This window comes from Lutjanus erythropterus, chromosome 17 (genome assembly GCF_056507025.1).
Source record: "Lutjanus erythropterus isolate fLutEry1 chromosome 17, fLutEry1.hap2, whole genome shotgun sequence".
Lineage (NCBI taxonomy): Eukaryota > Metazoa > Chordata > Actinopteri > Lutjaniformes > Lutjanidae > Lutjanus > Lutjanus erythropterus.
The window spans coordinates 14,827,717-14,845,869 of NC_139333.1; the positions used below are offsets into that span (position 1 = coordinate 14,827,717).

General features: G+C 40.8%; 1 protein-coding gene across 1 annotated transcript in view; it reads right to left on the minus strand.

Annotated features, from left to right (window-relative positions):
• LOC146311965 (double C2-like domain-containing protein alpha) overlaps nucleotides 1–17,227 on the minus strand; it is a 36,878-nt gene extending 19,651 nt beyond the window's left edge. Inside the window, exons 1-6 of the mRNA XM_084740293.1 lie at nucleotides 16,961–17,227; nucleotides 8,842–9,194; nucleotides 8,020–8,099; nucleotides 5,909–5,983; nucleotides 5,520–5,629; nucleotides 1,150–1,276 (exon numbers count right to left, since the gene is read on the minus strand). Of these exons, the coding sequence (XP_084596419.1) occupies nucleotides 1,150–1,276; nucleotides 5,520–5,629; nucleotides 5,909–5,983; nucleotides 8,020–8,099; nucleotides 8,842–9,194; nucleotides 16,961–16,992 (777 nt within the window). The 5' untranslated portion in view covers nucleotides 16,993–17,227. The remainder of the gene's footprint in view (nucleotides 1–1,149; nucleotides 1,277–5,519; nucleotides 5,630–5,908; nucleotides 5,984–8,019; nucleotides 8,100–8,841; nucleotides 9,195–16,960) is intronic.
• Between the last annotated feature and the right edge of the window lie 926 nt (nucleotides 17,228–18,153).

The window sequence follows — 18,153 nt, forward strand, 5'->3', positions numbered from 1 at the left end:
CCAGATAAGTGGAAGAAAATGGATGGATGGAAGGATGGATGCCCGAACCATATTCCACATTGTGCAGTGAGGGGTCAGCATCAGCCACATATTTAATAAGGCCCACAGAGGCTTTGTTTGGTTTGACTACACGCCTACTGTGCGAGCGTCCTCGTCTTTTCAGTCACAGTGTGGTATGGCAACAACAACTGCCCTTGAGAAGGGACAGTTACAAAGAACGGTACATTCAGCATCTAAGATCATTAGCTGTGACCTTCATCCGTATCTGCCGCTCACATCAGATACAAAGCGCAGAAGGTGATCGCTTACCACTCTCAACCTGCTAGCTCCCTCTTCAAACCCCTCTCCCCTGGTGATTCCAGAGTCTTAAGTGTTGGACATCTTGCCTCAGGGACAGCACATATCCTAATGAGGCTTTCCATAATAAATTAATTTGATTGATAGATTGAACACACAAGCGCTTGTAGTAGTAGTAGTAGTGGTAGCAGGCCACAAGCAGCAGCACAAGCAACAGGCACCTTTAGAGGACAGCTCACTGTCAAATCAAAAATACATGTTTCACAGGCCGTTGCTATGAAGAACAGACCATTTCTATGAATAACAGACCGTTGCATTGCTATGTATTATCCCTGACATAAAGTATATGTTTGAATGTATAAATGTGATAACTATTTTCCCAGTTTTTGTTTTATATCTATTTACGTGTGTGTTTTTGGACTGTTTTTAGAAGCTGCAATGAAGAAGAATCCTACCAACAAGGCAATCAGTGGATGGACTGAACTGATTGTACAGACAGTTTATCTATTTCTATCTATATTATGAAACCCAGGTTTGTGGTCATCATTGAAGTGGATTGGTATGTCTACGAAATATCGACATTTTAACGCCTCCCTGTTGGCGTGTAAACGATTTCCTGCCTTCTCTCTTCACCTCATTCTTTCCTCCCGCTGTCTTTCCCCCACATCTTTTTGTCTCTTAAAAGATGAGGTTGTGAGTCCGACAGGAAGCCTTAATATATTGAATATTACTGTACCCTCCAGTCATTTATCTCTCTAATACATACTCATTTTTCTCTTTCCTTCCTTTCACTCTTCCTCTCCTATCCCCTCTTCTCTTCCTTCTGCCCCCACCCCCCTCGCTTCTTCTCACAGGAGGTGGATGCTCCAGACAGATGTTAAAGTGTTTGGTCTGGTCTGGCTTCACGCGGCGCAGGGCCACCCGCGACTCCCCGATGAACTCATTATGTGTCAGCTTGTCTTCGTCACACACGGACACCCTAGGAGTGAGAGACAGAAGAGGGAGGCAAGATGAAGTAGAGGTAGAAAATGAGTAAAAGCGAGAAACAAAGATGGGGAGAGAAGGAAACATGAATAAGAATATATGAAATGCTGATTAATGAGGCTGAAACAGAGTTAGAAAATTTCAAGTAGAAAGACGGGTGGCACTATTTTAGGATTTTTTTTTACAGCACACTAACAGAAGATGTACCTTGTACCACTGCAAACTAAAGTGTATTATTTCCCACTGTTAGAGCCTGATTAGACTTAATTAGAGGATAATTTGGGACACTTTACAGTTGGAAACAATACTGTAGTTTACAGTACAGTTCTGATGTAATGTGTCCCATAAAATAAGGGTTTGCTACAAAGCACAAATTGTTATGTCCTATTAGTGTACATGTGGATATATGGTGTGTATTTAGGGTATAGCTGTGTTTGTTTACTGAACTATAAAGAACATATACACAGTAAAGCTTGTTGCATCTTATTAGCATACTGTAAAATAAAGTGCAGCTAAAAGATGTAATGTGCTCTTGAGTGTGTGTGAGGGACAGTGTTAGTCAATCAACTTCACATATTATGACTCATTTAATTATATCCGTAATGTTGTGGCAACATAATAATGAGTGAAGAAAGTTGTTGACCTGAATTTAAGAGCACACAGTCAGAAAAATCACCTACGTATAAATTTCAGCATCTGTATATTGTATGCATAATTACCATTTTCCCTCCCAGGGGAATTTAGATAGTGTGAAAGTGCATCATGCATGGTTAACTAAATCCATATTTATGGGTCTGGCAAACTTTTACACCTGCCATAGCATCAGACGAACTGCATAAGTGGGTGGGAGCAGCAGAGGGGAGTGAAGGAGATGGAGGGAGGCTGTGTATGTGAAATCAAAAGCCACCGAGCGAGGGATGGAGTGACGTGGGTGAGAGGGAGAGATAAAAATGGATGAATTTATTCAAATGTGTGTGTGTGAAGAGTCATTTATGTATGCAAATGTGTATGTCTATAGGCAGAAGTGAGGAATCAGTATGCTACAAGCTAACAGAAATCCAGTGTGATTGCTTTTTTCTATCCTTTATGTAAATGCGAATGAAAGACATGGGGGGAGAAAAAGGAAAATAAGAATGCAATCTGTCAGAGGTCTCAGATATGAACACACTGCCTCTTGGCCTCCTGTTTTATTTGACCTCTGACTAAATTCATAACCACGGCAACGAAACGTCGTGGTCACCTGCCGCCTTGAGTTTCCGGTAATAAAACACGGCATTGCATTGAAGGTGCAAGGGGCCAGTTGCCAGGGGGACACAAGATATGTGTTGGTATTCGCCCCAGAGGAACTTTCTAGTCTAGCAGCTTATTAGCCAAACGTAGATGTGAAAGGAAAAAAAAACCCCAGCAAAAATAGAAGAGCATGAAAAAGAAGGACAGAAAAAGAAAGGCAAGAACAGACGAGACTACAGAGTGATGAGGTCAGTCCGAGCTGTGTGGTGAAAGATGGTGTGATACATGGATGAGTAAATGACAGCGATGATCAAAAGGGCTTGAAGATGGAGTGGTGAGTGAGTGACCGTACAATAGGTCAAAGAGCCGAGTGTGAAGCGCAGCGTCATTATAATGTGAAGCGGATGTAAGGCTGCAGCTACACAGTATGTGCTCATATATTCACATTTTACTGTCACTATGACAGCTCGCATTTCCCACTACATCAAAAAGATTTCATAATGTCAGCGCAGCAGCATGACAAATCTAATCACACACACTGTCACCAACTCAAATGTCCATGTCAGACATGTAAAAATGTTCGCGGATGCTGTATGCAGCTCGAGAGTCCATTTAAAGGCTCTTCCTCTGCTGCAGGGCAGGTGGATGATGACACCTTTCAGACTGGCTCTCACAGAAGCTCATTTCAAAGTCAAAATGTTGAAAATAAAGTCAGACTTCTAGTATTAGTACCAGGCATTAAAGGAAATAATCAGGGTAAGGGAGGAAGTGTACGTGGACAGCTGTGGACACCACAGACACCTACTGGTTCTGTTTATGCAACTTTCCACACATGACCAGTGGATCTGTAGTGGCTTTATGGACAAGTCTGCGCACTCACAACAAATTAGGGCTATGTCAATGTCCATACAGAGCATTTACACCCACTGATGATAAAATTCACGTGGACCCTCGCAGACCCTTGCACATTTGCAGATGAGTAAAGTATAATAGCAGCTCTATGCCTGGCCCTAATACTCTTATATAAAATAAACTCAAAACTATGAGATAATGTGACAGAATATTTGTCATAATTTTGATCTCAGTTTTGACTGACGAGTCAAATTATTGAATTTTGCATAAAAACATTGCGAGAGACAAAATATTGACTTACCATGTTTATATATGACTATACATACTTCTGTCATAGCTAACTTTTTTGTCAGCAGAAAGGTCTAAATTTTCACTTATCAGTTTGCCTAAACTAGAGTATTTCTATTTGTATCATTCATAACCACTGACATAAAGATGGATAATATGAAAGTTCCCTAAAAGTGAAGCCAAAACATCTCAACTGCCCCCTGGTGGCCGGCTGCAGTATAGGTCATAACTCTGCCCCCTCTATTTCAGAAAATGTGAAATGACCCAAACTAAAACATCACAGCACATATCAAAAATGTTTCTGAAACATGGTTTCTGTCATTTTAGTTAGTTCTTATCACACTGATGTCTGTATGGGCGGGACTTCAATCTGCAGCTGCACAAACTCACCAGTGCAAGACGGCTGCCATTTTCGTGGAGTAGGAAGAAGTAGAGACGCTTCATCTATCTTTATTTTACAGTCAATGTTCAAAACCATTTATTTGTCTTGTTTTTCTTTTCTTGGCAGGGATGCACTTCCACAGCCTCTGGTCTTTAATTGATAATTGATCAATAGCCTCCAGACAGTTGTAAATTAAATAAAAAGTTATAAAAAGGATGTTAAATCATGACCTCCTGTCATTATAATGCAATAGAAATACAGAACTGCAGCTTATGAATTCCATTTCAGAAACTGTATTTCTGAGATCTCTCAGAGGATACGCTGCACTTTGTTGCCCGCGGCTGCTGCTTTGAGGTTGGAAGCAATAATGGAGATGCAGTTTTTCAAGTTTAGAAAAAGTAAGTGTTCTGTCCTTTTTCAAAATGTGGCATGGCTTGTTGTGGTTGCTATCTTGTCTGAGTGCTGCTTTAAGAGAAGAAATGTAAAAACCTCCCTTTTCTGTGATGGATTTCTTCCTGTACTGGAAATGTGGACATTGAGTAACAGACTGCAAGCTTGGGTGGAAATCCGTCACTTAAATTATGAGGGACTAACACCTAACTTGGACTGTTGGTATTTCAGACAGTTGAAATTTTTTTCTACGCTGGAAGTAGCCTGGCATTTGACCATTACTCTGTGATAAAAAAAAACCCACCACAAAAATGTTGTACACTGTAGCTGCAATGAAATGTGTTAAACTGGTTATGGTCGGATTAATCCTTTAGAATTTGCCCTAAGAGCACTTTAATTATATCAATTACATAATCAAGAATTCCATTTATATAATATGTGATTAAAATAACTTTGTACGCAATTTCAGACGACATCAACATGTTTACACGTTTCAGTAGGTTAAACTTAAACGCCTCTGTTGAATCACCACCGTGTTGGAGGCCGGTTGTAGGCCAGTTTCTCTAATTTCCCTCGAGAGATCAACCATCAATCCTATTTAAATCCCACTCCCACGTGTGCAATGGCAAAGTTTTAGTCACAGGCAGAGACAATTCGCAGCTTTCGCCACCTCTGGAGGGGGTCAATGAAATTAAAACACCCCGCAGTGCCTAGTCTGACCTCAATCTGTCACTGCAACTTGAACGGAGAGAATAGCAGGGTGAAAGAGAGACAAAGAGAGGGAAAGGGATGGTTTAGACAGAGTGAGGGGAGATCTTTTCTGATCCTAGTGGACAGGAGAGCTGTGAGGACAGGGAGGAATGAAGGTGAGGTGACAGAGGAGGATCAAAGGATCAGTGGAGATAGAAAGAGTGGGAACACATGAAACAAAGAGGATAAAGGGCTATAAACCGAGAGCAAAAGACTCCGTGACTGAGACAGATGATAAGAAATCCTTTGTAAGCAAGAGTCAGCTTTCTGATGGACAAGACAAAACAGAGAGGCAGGAAGTGATGGAGCCAGAAATAGCCAGAAAGCCTCTGAAGCAAATGTTTACCGGAGTGTTTTGCGGTACATATCTTCCTCTGTGATTCCACAGTAGGTGAGCGTCTCGTTCCACACAGGGTTCAGCGTGTTGCGAACGGTCTTGGTTTTCAATTTATTCGCCTGCGCATCAAAGCAGAGAGGAGAGGAAAATGAAAAGCTCTCAGAACGGCAAACAGCAAACAGCCTCAACAGGAAAACAATCTTTTACTGGATGGAAGGTCATTTTATTTTAGTGCAGATTTACTGGCCTGCACTTGCACTTTCATGATACAGCTCAACATTACAGATGGAATCAAATATGCTCTCAAAAGTTCTGTGCAACAAGTTACTGAAGATCTTTTTTTTTTCAGTTAAATAAAGCCACAGGAACAAAACTGTGTTCTCCTGATAAAATCAAACCTTGCAGGCTCCCGGAAGCAGGTGCAGCTTGACGTAAGGATCAGCCAAACCGTTGAAATCCATCGGCTTCAGGCCCTAATGAGACGGAGAGAGAAGATACAAGAGAGGCATGTAAAATAATTGGTGGAGAACACTGTGCAAGCTGCCAACACCTATAATGAATTGTTAAACGATTATCAGACTGAGAGGTGAAGGGTTCATTTACAAATTGAATCTAAAGCATGGAGGTAAGGATGATGTGGGAGGCTTTTAATTTGACAGATAGATTCAGTTGACCAGGGAGCCACATAGTGCAGAGGCCATGCTGCCTGTTTTAAATATGAGGTAAAAAAGGATGGAAAATGAAATCCTCTGCTACACACTAATAAGAAAATGGAAAACATTTCCCTAGAGTCTGTGTGACTTCAGACCTTTAATTTGTCTTTCTTTAATTAGTGACACAAAAAGCTTTATGAAGTAAGGAGTACTGTCAAATGGGTGACTAATTAATGAACTAATTAACAAGGTAAAATGCTACATGCAGACAGATTAAAAAAAACTATAGAAACATAACAACATAAAATAAAACAATATAAAATATATGACCCAATAAAACAGGATGTACCAAAAACGGCTAAATACAATTGATAAAAGAGGGGTAGAAATGAGAAAAACAGATTTACTACAAAAAAAAAAAAACTTCATAAAGTTTTGAGAAGTGATTTAAAAGGTGGTACAGAGTTTGCAAACCTAAGTTCCTCAGGTAGGGCAGCACAGGCAGCAGCTAGGCTCATAAGGCATCAGTAAATCTAAAATGTTGGCAGGCTTTAAAAGCAAAGTTTAAAATCAATTCGGCTTCTAACAGGCAGCCAGTTTAATGTTGGATGGGAGTTATATGGTCTTGTCTCTTAGAATTAGTAAGAAGTCTGGCAGCCGAATTTTGATTAAGCTGGAGACAAGAAAGGGGTTTATGACTGAGCCCAGAATAAAGGGAATTGCAATAATCCATGCGTGACGAGATAAAAAACATGGATGACCTTTTCCAGATCTGCTTGAGATTAAAAAAAAATCTTCTGAAATTTTGCAGTGTTTCTAAGCTGAAGAAACCAAGACTGCACTACCTCACTAATATGTGTATCAGAGTTAAGTCAAATGCACCAAGTTTGCAGGTGAATTTCAATAAAGTTGTTAAAAAGAAAGGGCTCATTTATTCCCCCTTACATATGAAAATAGATAATAAATTAATCAATTTCAAACTATATAGCTGCTGTTGCCCATTTACTTTAACGTATCCTGTAGATTGGGAGGGATTTTAAGCCACTAGAGGGCGCCGATCAAAGTCAAAAGTTATCCTAACAGAAGGAAGAGTCAAAAGTTTCTGACATGTTGACACTGGAGGTTGTAATCATGCGCGTCTTGAGAAAGAAGAAAATGCAGTGGTCTGTGCAGCCAGTAAATACATTGACAATGTGTGAATTTCTTTGTCGTGTTCTGTGATTGTGTCTCATTTGAACTATTAGCTTCAGACAGAAGGCATCTGTCTGTATCCATATGCTTATCTAATGTTAAGTGAACGAACCTCAAGAGTCTACAACCAGGCTAGCAGTTCTGCAGGGCTATATTTAGCCACGGGGTGCTTTGAGCTAAATGTTGCTACTGATGCTACTGTCAACATGCTAGCAACATGCAAGCTTGCAACAAAGACAACAATGCTTGTTTTCATAAGTTCATTTATCTTATCTCGAAAAAACACTTGGCAGATTTCTCAAGATAATTTGTCTTGTGAAAACAATTTGTGTTCTCTGTTTTCTTCTCTAATAACCAGAAATGTCAACCACATGAGGAAAAGCCGGTAAAATTTATCCTCTGGGATATCTGTACAAACTTTGAAGGCAATCCATCCAATATTTGTTGAGATATTTCAATCCGAAAGTGGTGGATGGACTGACAAACATCGCCATCCCTAGAGTCACTGCACTAGTCTAGCTAAAAACAAGGGTTGTTTTTTGATTTATAGCCTCACAGCTTTATGTGTCACTTTTTGAACACATAAATATGACTGATATAAATTTAAATGACAACTTGTTTTTAGTAGAATTGATTTTCTATTTTTTTCTCTCTGTTTTTTTCACCTTTGCTCTCAGGACTGTGCAGCGTAAGGAGCTGGTGGCTCTCTCATACAGTAGGTCAAACTCTAACGTCCCCAAGGAGGCTGAAAGACAGATGATAAAAAAGTTAGTTTGGTAATTGCTTTTCAGATGATGACTTTATTAACTTGTATGAAGAATGATGGCAAGAGGAAATGTGGATTATCATGAAAAACTGTCTAGTCTTTCATAAAATCACATTTTAACATTTTAGAAAAAAAAACCTTATTCACTCTCTTGCTCAGAGTTAGATGAGAAGATTGATGCCATTGAAATGATCAGCTCGTCATCAAGCCGCTGCAGGAGCCTGATCATTTGAATCAGGTATGTTGGAGCAGGGAAACATCGAAAAGATGTGAGGACCAGGACTGAGAAATGCTGCTTCAATCTAACCCTTGGCAAGCGAGCAACAAAAGCGTAATTCCAAAAAAAGTCAAAATTTTCCTTCAAGACCAGTTTCACAGTGTTATTCTTTTAAAACTAATCAGCTGGAAACATGCACATCAATTGGACACAGAGTTTTGAACCAGCTCCTTAAGTTTTAGTGTTAGCACTGGTTTATGTCAACTGGTTTTGTTAAATCTGTGTAAAATCAAGGACCAGTTGTATTAACAATAAGAAAGAATTTCAATGGTAAATCTTCTGTAAACAGCGTATGTACTGTGCCATACTGAAGGGTCAGCTTAAATTTCTTTGAAGCATTCTAGGCTTTTTCTCCCAAATTCACATCTGTGTTGAATTAATTTTTATTCTCTGGCTCCAGCAGCTTGAGTGAAACCAGGTCGTCATTACTTTCAGGTGACTCACTGTTATCATCGCTGTCACAGCTGTCGATCTCGATGGAGGTGTCCATGCTGCTCATGGCTGACAGTGAGCCCCCTCCGCCTGCCACCCCCGGTGATAACAGGCTGCTGCTCCCACCTCCTCCCCCTCCTCCTCCAACTGCCCCTCCACCTTGACCCGTGCTGCCAGGGCTGAGTGTGGTGGGAGCTGCCACCTGATTGGGCGAGAGCGGCTCAGAGAAGGAGGAAGTGGGCGACAGGCGAGGGAAGTAGGCAGAGATTTGACGGATGGGGCGGATGGGGCCCGGACACACGTCGATGGCCATGTGCTCCTGGATGGAGATGGCTAAACTTTTTCCTTTTCGCACAGTCATAGGGCTAGAGAGTAAGAGACAGAGATAAATGGTGTTAGGAAGTTAAGTTCTGATGTAAATGTAACGAGAAAGAGGAATGGTTAATGCACAATTTGCGATTTCAGCCAGTCATGACACTTGTATTAAATATTTAAGTAAGTGTTTGTCATAATGAACTGCTTCTCAGCTGTTGTTTGTATGTTTTTAAAAAAGGTTTAGTGTCAAAATGAAGTACTTAAAAAGTTGAAATGGATGTCTTTATAACTTTCACTTTCAACTAAAACCGGATAAAGATGGAAGTCCTTTAGTTGTCTTTTCAACATCATAAAAAAAGATGTTTTTTCACCTTAAACTTTAAACCATAGCCGGACATAGAGGGACATCCTTGAGTAGTTGTCTTTTGAACAACATGAAAAAGACAGAAAAAGACTTTTGGCTAAAACTAGACGTAGATGGATGTTCTTAGGTGGTTGTCTTTTCACTGATATGAAAAAAAAGACATTTTTCTGCCTTTAACTCCCAACCAAAACCAGCCATAGATGAATGTCTTTAGATAGTTGTCTTTTCAATGACATGAAAAAGACATCGTTTCACCTTTCACTTTCAACTAAAATGTATCTTAGATGACTGGCAAAGGCTTTTTTGACTATATTCTGCTGGGTGAGATCACTTCAGCAATACACTGACTGAAATTTGGGAAAGCCTTCATCTGAAACAAGAGTGAAGACACTGATCCACAGATCTGAGATGTTGTTCCCAATTTCACCTCTGCTATTTGTAGCGAAACAAGGTGAGCTTAGTAAGAAATTGGTGATAAATAAGATCGTTTCCTGTGGCCATCTCTGAGCTATCATCACATAATCAGAGTTTCTCATTTGCCATATAGTGAAGAGTAAGAACTTGTAATAAGAAGCATTTATCTCAATTTGCTTTCACACTGAAAACTCCTTCAACATGATTAGAACTCTTAAGAAGAAAGACATTACTCATGAGATGACAAAATACAGCAGAGGATGTGCATGAATTTGCATTTCAATTGAATACATCTGAATAAACGCAAGCGAGGATAAAGGATAATGGACAATAGGGGTCTCCCCCGAATCCTAATCATCTTTGATGAAATTGCAGCGTGTGTGAGCTGCCGAGGCATGCATGTTATCTAAAGTGCTTAACAATTCTCCATAGACAGACAGGTAATTATGGGATGAAGTCTTTACTGGAAGGCTCTTCAGTACACTCGGAAGAGGAGAAGAGTCCTGATGATTATATAAAGTTGTGGCAGGGAGTGGAGTTGACCACGAGGCTGACGTCTCTCTGCTCTCTTCCCGAAATAAAAAAAAGAGGGGGCTGGATTACAAATATCTCACAGCTTTTGTTTTCTAAAGACAGCAGGCCTTGAGGGGGCGTTCTGTCCTCAATACTCAACAGATCCCCCCCTTCTGCTCTCTCTGCGTTAATCGATCGAAGCCGAGGAGTGAGTATTTGCTCTGTGAATATTTGCACTTCCCAGGTGTTGTCTGTAAGTTGAACGTCGGTGAAGTTTGGAAATATCAAAATGAAGAGAATGTCTGCACACACACACACACACACACAAACACACACACACACACACACACACACACACAGAGAGAGAGCTTTAGATAAATAATTTAGAAAAGTGCCCATATTGACTTTATGCTGGTGACTGAGGGGCATGAAATGAATCCTAACAAATAGAGATAAGTGGAAAATCAGGAATAACTAATGTTTGACAATTCTTTATCAGTCATTAGAGGAGTGAATGATCTCAAGCCTGCATCCGTATTAAAGGAAAAGTTCAACACTCACTTTCATGCTGAGAGTTAAAGGGCTCTCCACAGCAATAAAGATAACTGAAACAACAACGACAATGATAAAGATGTGAGCATCCTCACTGATGAATAACGTTCTAGTGGCACAGTGGCACCAAGTATGTGCTGTGTGCTCCAGCAGCTTCATCAGCTCAGGAAAATGGATATTGATAACGTTGCTCAGAGAAACAACAAGAAAACGTCAAAAGATGAGAGCAGTTAGGAAAGTTGTCGTCTTTAGAATTTTAGTCATAGACAAATTTTCATTTTGGTCATACTTTCGCACATATGTTTCATTTACACTGGAGATGATAAGGACATGTCCCCACCATTTTTTGAAAGGACACTTAATTGTATAATTTGTTAAAAATGTTAAATAATAGCTTGCTTACTTTGAGAAATATTTATTTGCGCAGTAAGAAAACATGCAATGAGTCATGATTGTTTCATCATCAAAACAACAAGACTCTTTAACTTCGCATCTAAAGGTAAGGTTGGTTTATTATCTTTAGCTAAAGTTGTTAACATTTTTTCCTTCAGTTGTTTCTGTTTCATCACATTTTAGGGGAGTGATATTGAATATTGTTCTCTGGGGTGACTCACTTGCATTGGTGCTTTCTACACTTGATGTGATATTGGCATTGTTCAACTGACTGACGTGATGTTCCAGCTGTGGATGTGATCAATGACTGTTATTTGTGCTGCTAATGTTGTTTTGTGTTTCATGTTGAGCATTTTTGTATTGTGTGCTCTGCTGTAGCCTGGGCTGAGCCTGAGCCATAATGTCCCTACCACTTTGTCTAACAGAGTGATGCCCCTGCTTTTGTATGAGTCAACATCAGTCAGTTCACTACATCAATTAGAACCAAACTAATTGAAACCTCATCCACACTAAGGACATTTTGGCAGTATGTCTCTGGTATGGTCAGGTTTTATTGTGTAATTTGCACCCTAATATTATGTTATACGGGTGTTCAATAGGTTGTAGGCTATATCATGTAAACTCAGGTGGATTTTGATTGGCTGGCTGTCAGTGTTTCCCTCGAGCAGACAGGAAATAGGGTGCGGGGGGGTTGACAAGCAGCAAAGGGCTGCAGGCAGGAGTCGAACCAGCAGCTGCTGCAGAAGACCAACAGCCTCAGTACATGGGGCGGAAGCTCTACCAACTGAGCTATAGGGCCGCCCCAACAGGGGGATTTGTTGTTAAAATGTTTTAAACCCAGGGGTGTTTTCACCGGAAAAAGCCCTGACACACAGCAGCTCCAGAGATGTTGATGGGCAAGAACTTGCTTTCAAAGCATTTTAAGTACGTCTCTCCCTTCTTGTTTCAGTTGCTGCAGGAGAACACTTTCTCAAAGTTAAAATATTGAATATGGATCGATATTTTATTGAGATGGGATTATCTGGAAAAGAGCTGTACTGAGTTGGAAATCCAACTTCAGGGGGCTGTTCCAGTAGAAACCTCCAAATTCTGACTTCCCAGTTCAAATGGAGATGGTTTGTGAGATCTAAAAGTGTTGGTAAGTAGATTTTGTTACTTTTTTAAGCGGTTTTAAGCTCCGTAAAATGTCCAACTATTGCTTTATTATGAACGCAGGTTGTAGTTCAGATGCTGCTCTAATGGCTGTATTTGTAAGTGTCTTCAGTGCCACAATTATTCCACATTTTATCTTCGCTTCTGTTTGTGGGTCAAAACCTGCAAACAGATTAAAGTCAGACCCTTCAGTCATCAGGACAAAGTCAATAATGACACCCTGGCTCTGAAATTGCTGCCTCTCACTGTTGACCTTCAGCAGAATTACAGGCAGCGAGGGTCATTTGTCATGTACGGTCCAGTTTCTCTGCTGTGAGCACAAAAGTGTGCGATACACACCACAGCTCATCCAGCTTTTCCTTGGCTGGAGATGAAACAAATGTCCGAAACACGCTGCAGTGTGCCAGCCTGCAAACTTCCTCGACTCATCTGACTGAAAGGACTCTGACAGACCACTGGCTCTGAAGTGAGACATGATGGACATCTTTTTCCAACAGCAGACATTTTGGTCATCAAGGACCACAACAGCAAAGTTAATGACTTCTGAAGTGCTGAGCAACGAGTCAGAGTTCATCACTGCTCAATTAAGCAGTACAGAGATGACCTCGGACTCCTGTGCATCAGGACAAGCTGTGACTGTTGTTTTTCAAACCTGAGGTGGATGAATGCACCCAGTGAGCACCGACTGGAATTTTAGTGTTGATTTCTAGTTAAAAAGTGTTTGATATTTTGCCCTCTTTTCAACCAGCTAAAATGTGATTATCAATGTGTCACAAAAAAACTTTTTTAAAGTTTAAAGAGAGACAATATTAAATATTTTGAAGGCATTTTTCACTTCTACATGAAGACATCGTTTCACCTCACTGAATGTTTCATGTAAAATGTCATAAAAACAAACTATATATTCTGTGTGCTGCCAACAAGAAGCTTCCAGGGCATCATAATGGGAGAGGTAAAATAAAGAAATAGCATTTCTTGCTGTAGCCTAATGTGCAGTTACAGCTTTGACTATTCCAAAGGTATGTGCAACCAGTCATCACTGCACTTTTTTTTTTTTTTGCATTTTACATGCAGCATTTATTAACTGACACACTGTAACCTGTGCGGTACATTTACTGCCAGACTGACAACTTACTGCTCGGCTCTGCTCCGCTAACAGCACCGTCTGTCAGTCTGCTGCTGACTCCACCTCACTTGCAAGCCAGACACATTTATGCACTTCTCCATTCCCATAAAGGAGCTACACTACCCTTATGACAGCACACTTCAATAAAGTTAAAATATATATATATATATATATTAAGACAGTCACGGTAAACAGCCATGTGGTCCATATGTTGCTTTGGCACTGCAGTAAGAAAAAATCTGTACCATCACTCATTCTTTTTCTGGCTTTCAACTGAGAATTTTAGATGCAGTTTCTTGGCAAGGGTCCAAAGTGATGATAGACTATCATTTACACAGTGTAGAGGATAAAAAATGTCTCTGTTGCAAATCCTGGCAAAATATGAATGTTCAATAAATGTCTTTTAACAATTTATGAAAAAAGTTTCACTTTTGAACCAATGCTGAATGTCTTTTCACTGGGTCTGTTTATAAAGTCATTGGCAATGCCCTGGTCTATGATTTTTGTTTTTCAGATGTGAGGTGGATGGGTGGAGAGAGAAGGTGAGCCAGAGCTTATCACAGCTACTGTGCCATAAATCTCTCTCTCTCTCAAATCTCAGTGTGGCACAACAATAGCAAAGAAATAATCTTAAATTAAGTGGATTGCAAGAGATTAAATAGAGGTGAAGAGAAGTTAATGAAACTCCCTGTGATGATGATGATGATTATGGCCAGAAATTATTAAAAGATGAATTATCTCAGACGAGGAGATAATAATGATTGTTGTTATGAGTGATACATAATCCATCAAAGCACCCACCCCCACACACAAATATATCAATACATCCACACAAGCATGACAACAAACGTACAGGCAGATACACTTCCCTCAGATCATTAATTCAGCTCTCTACACACACACACACACACACACACACACACACACACACACTACGCAGCTGTTGCAGGCTTGTGCGCGAGTGTCTGTTGATATAATGTGCGCAGTCAGTCGCCTCCCAGTCCTGGCAGATGTGGCCGTGAGCTGGAAGCACCATCACCGGCTCCATCACCAGCAGCAGCAGCAGCAGTAGCAGCAGCACTCGTACAGCCTGGAGGCCTGGTGGCGTGCAGCTCGCGGGGAAGCAGAAGCTCACAGGGAGATCATGATTGATCGCTCTCATGCTGCCAGCTGGAATCTCTCTCTCATCTTCTCTTTTCATCATCATCTCGTTGTTGAGAAGTGCGGCAATGCACACTCGGAATAATAAGGTACAGATTTCACCCCACACTTCACAAATTTTTCTGTGCTAAATCTTGTTTACATACATGAGTGTTAGCCTCAGAGCACACTGGTTGAACAACTTTACATAATTCCTGTAAGCCACAAAATAATGGCACAACTTGTCCACAACAGCTACACACACGACACTCTTAGAAATAAAGGTTCTTACAATGACATAGGGTTCTTTGGCTTGTCCCCACATTTTTGATTCTTGGTTGAACCTTCTGTAAAAGTTCCACTTGGAATCCTTTCAGAAGGTTCTCCCTAGAGGGGTTATATCCAGATCAGTCTGTGAAAGGTTTCACCCAAAACCCCCTATGAGAGGTTCTACAGAGAACCCTTCTATGGTGGAAAGGTTCCACCCAGAACCCTCCCTGGGGTTTCTATCCAGAACTTTTTCACTTTGTAAGAAGAACAAGGTAACAAGAACCTATCCAGGATGTTCTACCGAGAACCCTTCTCTTATTCCAAGGGTTTCGTCTAGAACCCACGCAGGGTGGTTTACTGAGAACTCTTTTATATTTCGAGGGTTTCATCTGGATCCCACTCAGGGTGCTTTACCAAGAAACCTTATATGTTCCAAGGGTTTGATCTAGAACTCATGCAATGTGTTTTACCATAAAGGTTTCATCTAGGAGCCATCTGAGAACCCTTATGTTTCAAGGGTTTCATCTAGAACCCATCCAGGGTGTTCTACATAACACCCGTATATGTCCCAAGTTTTTCATGTAAAACCCACCCAGGGTGTTTTACAGTGAACCCTTTTATGTTCCAAGGGTTTCATCTAGAACTTTTCATCTCAAATTTTATAAGGGTTTTTACCTATAATCCGCTTGTCTTCAGCAGGTTCTATGAAGAACCATATTGTATTCTGTAGATGAATCCTGTAGACTGCATACAGCGGTCATCATTTTAACAATAATTGTTTACACTGAGGAAACATCTCACGCTTTCAAAAATCTTTGAAGAACTTCTTCTTCTTCTTTCTTCCAAAAAAGGTTCCACAGATGTAAATGGCTCTGCGTAGAACCTCAACCGTTCAGGAAAAACCTTTATTTCTAAGAGTGTAGCCCTTTGGCCGTTAGTTATGCAACCACACACAGTACAGTACTGTATCTCCTGCACGGCCCCCTTGTACATACATTTGTGAGGTTACATATGCTTACAGCTTCGAGAGGGAGGGATGAAGCTGCCAGAAGCCGGCAGTCGGGAATATCTCTGTGCAACATGCGACTTCCCCTCCTCCTCCTTCACTTTAAATTAGAGTCACATCACAGCATGGACGCCCTCACCCCCAATCCCCCTCCTCTACCTTCCTATCTCCACCTCAACAACCCACCTCTCCGCTTCTTCTCCCCTCTTTATCTCTGTCATTATCACTCCATCAGTCACTGTGATTCCACCTGTAGGTATGCGAGCATCTCTCGCTGCCTATCTCTTGACTGGTTCTTCTTCTTCTCTTGTGTCCTACATACAATGGGCCCCCGCGGCGGGCTCCGTTCACCTTTAAATAACAAGCTGCTGGCTGACAGGCAGATGGTATAGTAGTACAGTGCCGCCGTACACTGTAGCTACTCATTAGAGCTTGACAGTCAGCACATCATTTATAACTAACCACAGTGACAGCGAGCACTTGTCAATTAGAGACAAGTTATTCCCTGGCAGACAGGGATGAGTAAACTTCAAAGTGTGTGAGCGAAAGTGTGTGTGTGATGGAAGGTGTGAAAGAAAAGTGAGAGAGCAGGTAAAATGAGACAGAAACAGGTTAACACATGTTGCACCTGCCTGCTGTGTGAGAATGATGCAGAATTAATGTGTTCGTCTGTCGTTTTTTATTTTCTAATGCAGTTAACAAAACAAAAGACACACACACACACACACACACACACACACGAGCCAAACACACAAGAAAAGTGAAGATATAATGATCTTTAAGAGGTGTATTTCATTCAAAGAAATGCAAGGAAAAATATATTTAGACCACAACATTAACAACCTGTCTGCATTTCAAAATAAAAGAATAAAAAATGTTGCCTTACCTCACTGATAGCGCAAGTGTGAAACTCCTCATAAAAAAAGAGGGGATTCCAGCGCGGAGAGGAGAGGGAGACTAACTAACAGGTGGCGAAGAGAGGAGAGGAGGAGAAACTAGAGAGACAGAGAAGAGGAGGAGGAGGAGGAGGGAGACAAAGAGAGAGACAGGGAGGGACAGAGTGAGCTCTACGCATATCATTAAAAATTAAATGCACGAATAGTTCAAGTTGAGATGAAAACGAGGAGCAGAGAGGGGAAGAGAGAGGAGAGCGGCATGCTGGAGGAGGAAGAGGAGGAGGAGGAGGAGGAGGAGGAGGAGGATGGAGGATGGATGGAGGGAGTCAAGAGGGAGAGAGAGAGAGGCAGAGGGGAGTTATTCCTTGACATTCTGTTGTGCATGTGACTGTTTCGCCTCACTCCCCCCACCATCACCCTGCGCACACACACACGCACGCACGCACACATGCATGCACACACACACACACACACACACACACACAGACACACATACACACACACACACACACTTGTTTTTGTCACGTAGGAGGACATTGCATTGACTTGCATTCATTCTTTTCCTGCTTAAACTAACCTCAGAGGAAAAGGCTGATAATTTTCAACTAGGGATGAAAAATCAAGGGTTGATAAAACTACAATGAAAAAATCCATGATATAACATTTATCCCAATATTTTAAGATGAAAAAAGAAAGAGGATGACTTGAAAAAAATCTCCTTTAGTAAATAATAAATCTGACATATACAACATTTTTTGTTTGTATAAAATTCATTTGAACTTTAAAAGCGCTTTCCTTCTTAAAGTAAAATAACCAAAATGGCATTGTCTTTGGCGATGAATGCTTGAATGATGTATACACTACTGCAGAACAAGAACAATGCAGGAGTCAGTAGCAGTCCTTTTATAGAATAGAATAAAAATGATAAAATAATTAACCATGCAATATGACTGTAGATATCATCACAGTCTGGCACTGTTCTGTCGCAATTTTATGGTGAAATTCAGTTTATTTTTAAGTCCCAATATTCTACACTTTTCTTCATGCCAACAATTCCCAGCCAACAGTGAGCTGTTTCATGTAGGCACTACCTTCTTCCTGCAGTAGAACTTACCATAACCACTTTCTTTCCAGTAGAAAAAAATAGTTCCTATTTGAAACTGCTCACCACAAGGTCTTAAGA